General features: G+C 65.2%; 3 protein-coding genes across 3 annotated transcripts in view; 2 read left to right on the top strand and 1 right to left on the bottom strand.

Moving 5' to 3' along the window:
- Positions 1-382, top strand: part of EMIHUDRAFT_224308 (hypothetical protein) — a gene marked incomplete at both ends in the record, with an annotated part of 2,027 nt that extends 1,645 nt beyond the window's left edge. Inside the window, one exon of the mRNA XM_005790926.1 lies at positions 182-382. Coding sequence (XP_005790983.1) covers positions 182-382 — 201 coding nt within the window. The remainder of the gene's footprint in view (positions 1-181) is intronic.
- Positions 383-710: 328 nt separating this feature from the next.
- EMIHUDRAFT_224307 (hypothetical protein) lies at positions 711-3,532 on the top strand (the record flags this gene model as incomplete). Its single annotated transcript, XM_005790925.1, has 9 exons — positions 711-1,306; positions 1,354-1,525; positions 1,778-1,885; positions 1,928-1,998; positions 2,076-2,099; positions 2,172-2,507; positions 2,751-2,831; positions 2,902-3,176; positions 3,333-3,532. 9 exons carry the CDS (start codon positions 711-713, stop codon positions 3,530-3,532), a joined length of 1,863 nt encoding a protein of 620 aa, XP_005790982.1.
- Positions 3,533-4,467: 935 nt separating this feature from the next.
- Positions 4,468-4,842, bottom strand: part of EMIHUDRAFT_109248 (hypothetical protein) — a gene marked incomplete at both ends in the record, with an annotated part of 1,677 nt that continues 1,302 nt past the window's right edge. The window contains one exon of the mRNA XM_005790924.1: positions 4,468-4,601. Coding sequence (XP_005790981.1) covers positions 4,468-4,601 — 134 coding nt within the window. The remainder of the gene's footprint in view (positions 4,602-4,842) is intronic.

The raw sequence follows: 4,842 nt of genomic DNA, 5'->3' as shown, positions 1-4,842 counted from the left end.
GTGCCTCACCCTTTTCAAGGGACACACCCCTGGCGGACTGGAGGCACCCCCCCCCCCCCCCTGTGCCTGCCCCTGCCTGCCAGCCTTGCTCGCGCCGCGCTGACTGCTCTTCCCCTCCCCCGCCCCCCGCCCCTTGCCTCGCCCAGCAGGCGACCGGACGGTCCTCTTCACCACGCACAAGGTCTCGCAGGCGCGGCAGGCGGACCACATCGTCGTGGTGTCGCACGGCGCCATCGTCGAGGAGGGGACGCACGACGCCCTCCTCCGCCGCAACGGCGCCTACGCGGAGCTCGTGCGCGTCGGCGATGGGCTGAGCGACGCAGAGACGTCAGAGGTGGTCGACTCGGCGCTGGGCGTGGCGGACGCTGCAGCGGCTGTGTGAGTGGGCAGTGAGGGCCGAGACTGAGGACCAGAGAAGGAGAGCCGTACTGTACCGCGGCGGGATCTCGGGGTCGCATGTGTGGGCATGTTCTTCTGAGGTACGCTCAAACTTTACTGAGACCGAGCCGCATAAAGTGCATAGTAAGAGCCGTACACCGAAAACAAAGATGTTCCATCGTGTATAGCCGCCAATTCCGCCTTGATTCCTAAATTTGGGACGCTGCGGCCGCCCGCGATCAACCTTTCCATAAACGATGAAAAACGGCGGGGGGGCGGCTCGTCCCGCTCCTAAATAAGTCCAACAAGCACCTGTCTGTGGCGGCTCGCTGATGCTGCGTAACCTGGCGATGAGCCTGCTGGCCCTGCACATCGCGACGCCTGCGCTAGCCGATAACGGCGCCTCGGGCCGCCTGCGGGCGGACCTCCTCGTCTCATACGACAAAGGAGCATATCCGTGGGAATTTGCTTGGGAAGCGGCGCTGGCCGACGGGGGGGAGCGGTCGGGCTTGAAGGTGGAAATGGGCATCAACTTCCACCGGGTGCACTCTGTGGACGTAGTCAACCACGCCACCGACTTAATCGTGTGGTACCGGCTGCGGTGGCATGACCCGCGGCTGGCGTGGAACGCCTCGCAGTACGGTGGCCTCGCAACGCTGCAACTGTGGGTCGGCGACGGCGCCTCGTCCGACGTCTCGTCCGACATTTGGACGCCCGACATGACCCTGTGGAACCAGGGCGAGTCGATGCAGACCTCGCTCTCCAACGCCTTCGCGAGTGTATCGAGCGACGGCACCGTCTTCTGGTCACGGCCCGGCCACCTCCGCCCCACTTGCAAGTTCGTAGGACTCGACCGCTTCCCGTTCGACGAGCTGGGATGCACGATGGAGTTTGGCAGCTGGAGCTTCAGGCCGACCAACCTCGAGGAGTACAGAGAGATACGGCGATTGCCTCACGATGCGGTTGTGTGAGTAGCGGCCTCTACCTCCGCCCCGTCAAGATGGGCGACGGCTTCAGCATTGGAGGCTCCGAGACCGCGGGCGAGTCCTTCCAGGAGTTTTCGCTCGAGGGCGTCGAATGCCGCGATAAAGTCTACCCGCCTTACCCCGGCGACCCAGAGAACGACTGGCCTGTCCTCCTCTACGAGGTGCCGCACACGCGCACACGCATGGGCATGGGGAATGGGGCCGGAGAGCGAGAAGCCACTGCTAGTCCACTGCACACCTCGGCAAGCACGACTGGCGCGCACGCACTCTCTCTCTCGCGTGCTCTGCAGGTCGTGTTCAAGCGGGCTTGGCAGCCGTACACCCGCGGCTACATCGCGTTGAACGCGCGGCGCAAAGCGCCCGACAGCCATGCACCGCTGGGCATCCAAACACACACTCTCCCCACCGCTCAGGTGGTGCTCAACTTCATCGGCTTCCTCTGCTTCAGCGTCCCGCCCCAGTGCGGCGAGCGGCTCGGCCTCGGCATCACGGCGCTGTTCTCTCCTGCCGTGCGGTGCGTGGTGCGGAGGGGCATCCTCGAGCTTTTTCAGAACCAATCCTAGGCGCTGCTCGCCGCCGTGGCGTCCGACTTTGTCATCAACGGCAAGCTCCCGGCTGCATCCGAAATGACATGGTCCGCGCCATGCCAAGCGTCTCTCGCTCCTGGCAAGACCCTCAGACCCTTACCTTTCTCGGACCCTGCTATGCTAGGTTTGCACAGTTCTCCGCCTTCAGGTGTGCACGCCGCGGGGACCGCCTTCCAGGGTGTTTAGCTCCCAAACTCACCCACCGCACCCCCTGCTCCAGCCTCGCCTACGCCACGTTGGTGCTCGCCGAATCATGCATCGTCATCAGCCTCTACCACAAGACCTCCAAGTCGCTCCTGCCACCCTTTCTGCGCTGGGCGAGCCGATGCGCGGCGGCAGTGGCAGGTCAAAAAGCAGAGGCCCCACCCCGCGCAGTTAGCAAAGCCGGCGACAGTGTCCCGGAGCTTTCGCAGCGCGATGCCAACGACAGTTACGAGATCAAGCCTGACGAGGCCGAGATCAAGCGTTACGAGGCCGAGATCAAGCGCATCAACGGTAAGTGGCAGCGGATCGCCTTCGCCATCGACGAGGTGTCGCGGTGGGTGGTGCCCCTATCGTACGCCGTCGGACTCGCCTGCCTGCTCGGCGGGGTCTAGAAGCCCGCTAGTAGTCGCTCGGCCAGCCGCTCCCTCGGCCTCCACCCTCTCGGAGATTTGTCCTTGTGGTCCAGCGCGGGCGCTCTCGCACACTCCCCCCCCCCCCACACACACACACAGAGACTCTGAGGGACGTCTCGGACGATGGGAGACCGGCACAGATCGCCACCACACATGGGTTTGTCTCCTCCGTTGCCACACAGGGATTTCAAAGGGAAAAGGATGTGCGTCACTACGTGCATCACCGTGTTTGTAGGATGTAGTCTCGCGTTTGTGCGCCGTTTGTGCCGCGTCCCGTGCCCCCGAGTTCATTTTAACAAGAAAAGGATGTAGGTGCCGTATCCCAGAAAGAAGGGGAGACCTCGTCGTCATCGTCGGCCTGGCGAAGCAGCCGCAGTTCAACGGCCGGCGGGGGACGGTCATCGGCGGCTTCGAGCCGGAAGGCGGCCGCTACCCTGTGGAGGTCGAGCTGCTGGCCGGAGAGGTGAAGCGGTTGAAGATCAAGATGAACAACCTGCGCTTCCGGTCGAGGGAGGAGGACGAGGGCGGAGCCGATGCCGGCGGCGACGACATGCTTGCCGGGACGCCAAGTGCTCCGCCCGCCGGCGGCAACGCGAGTGCGGGCGGCGGTGGCGGCGGCGCTGCTGCCGCCGTGCCAGCAGGTGGCCCTGCTGCTCCTGGCGGCGCTGCTACCGCTGGCAGCGCTGCCACCGCTGGCGGCGCTACCATCCATGCCGTCGCCTTTCCCGGCGGCGGCGCTGTCGTGGGCGGCGAGTTTGGCCCAGCTGTCATGCAGCAGCTGTTGCAGCAGATGCCGGGGCCAAACGCGTTCGTGCCGCCGCCCGGCCTGGCGGAGGCGGTGTCACAGCGCATGACGCAGCGTATGGCCGGACACCAGGGGCAGCTGAGTGCGGAAACCGTGGTCACGCAGATGGCTGCGGTTCTCGAAGAGATGCGGATCCTCCCACCGCCCGATGGAACGTGAGCGTCCGTTGCGACTGGCCTGAAGGAAGGCGAAGCTGTCGTGACCGCCGCAGGTAGGCGCCTCGTCGTTAGCAGCTCCTCGCACTTGCCGCATCCGATCCTGTCTACTACGTCGCGACGCACTCCCTCGCCCCTTCGCATGGGGGCGTGATGTGTACTCTCGGCCCAGCACTCTTGCGCGCCGCTCGCAACTGTCGCTTTCTGGCATGCACTCTGGTGTCTCGTCAATGTTGACCTGTCATGTCTGCTTCGGCTCTACGTTCTCTCTCTAACCTGCTCTCGCGGTCCGGACTGTCTGTGTTTGTACTGTGTTGTGTTATATGTTCGAGGGACGAGAGCTTCGACGCCCCCGACGATGACGTGTATCGATATGTGTACACGAGCTACGAGCAACGTTTACGGAAGTTCCGAACGTCGTTGGCAACGAGGGGACCGTGTGGTGTGGTGTCTCGTCCGTGTGTGTGGGTATCGTATGGTAAATAATTAGTTTAATACGGCTGCGCGTGATGTCGCTTGTCCCGATAGCGATACGCGATAGGAAGAGTGAACGGAAACATTATCCTCGAGAACATATATGTCTTCATGCCTTGTTGTGCGCCTCTCTCAGCTCTCGCCTCTCGCTGGGGTCGCACTGGGTGGGGAGAGTCGGACTCTCCCCGTCGCGCGTGTGCGTGTACCGTAGCAGCGTATCTCGTCTCTCGAGAGAGGCGGCAGAGACATGGCCCCCTAGGCAATCTGTGCCTCAGGAGGACCTGCGGCAGCTGCGGCTGCGCGACGTGCTGCCGTCACTAGCGCTCAGACCTTGCCGGCTGCTCGCGCACTCCGCACCCCGCCCTCCCTACCGTCGGCGGTCGTCGCGCCGGTCGTCGTAGCGGTCCTCCTCCCTCCGGTCGTAGTCCCTCTCCCGCCTACAAAGTGCGAGGCGCGCCGCCGCGTCTAAAGGACGAGGGCGTGGGGAGAGGTCGAGGCCGACCCCGCGGTGGCCGCGCCGGTCGCGCCGGTCGCGATCGCCATCGCGATCCCTCCGATCGCGCCGTCCCTCGTCGCGGTCGTCCCGCTCCCGGCGCCGCCTACTCCGGGCTCGAGGTACTGTCGGCGGGGCGAGGGCGCGGGGCTCGCCGCCGCCACGCCCCGGCGCCTCTTGTCTCTGTCGCGCTCTCTGTCGCGGTCTCGGTCGCGGTCTCTGTCTCGGTCGCGGCTCGAGGAGCGATCGCGCCGCCTCCGCTCCCCGCCCTCCTTGCCCCGCCCCGCCGGCTCCGCGCCATTCGCCTCCCCGCCGCCCGCGCCGCCGCCCGGGCTAGCGTCGCTGCT

The sequence above is a fragment of the Emiliania huxleyi genome (genome assembly GCF_000372725.1).
Source record: "Emiliania huxleyi CCMP1516 chromosome Unknown EMIHUscaffold_117, whole genome shotgun sequence".
NCBI lineage: Eukaryota > Haptophyta > Isochrysidales > Noelaerhabdaceae > Emiliania > Emiliania huxleyi.
Note: the sequence above shows the minus strand (reverse complement) of the source record. Positions and strands in the feature narration are given on the sequence as shown.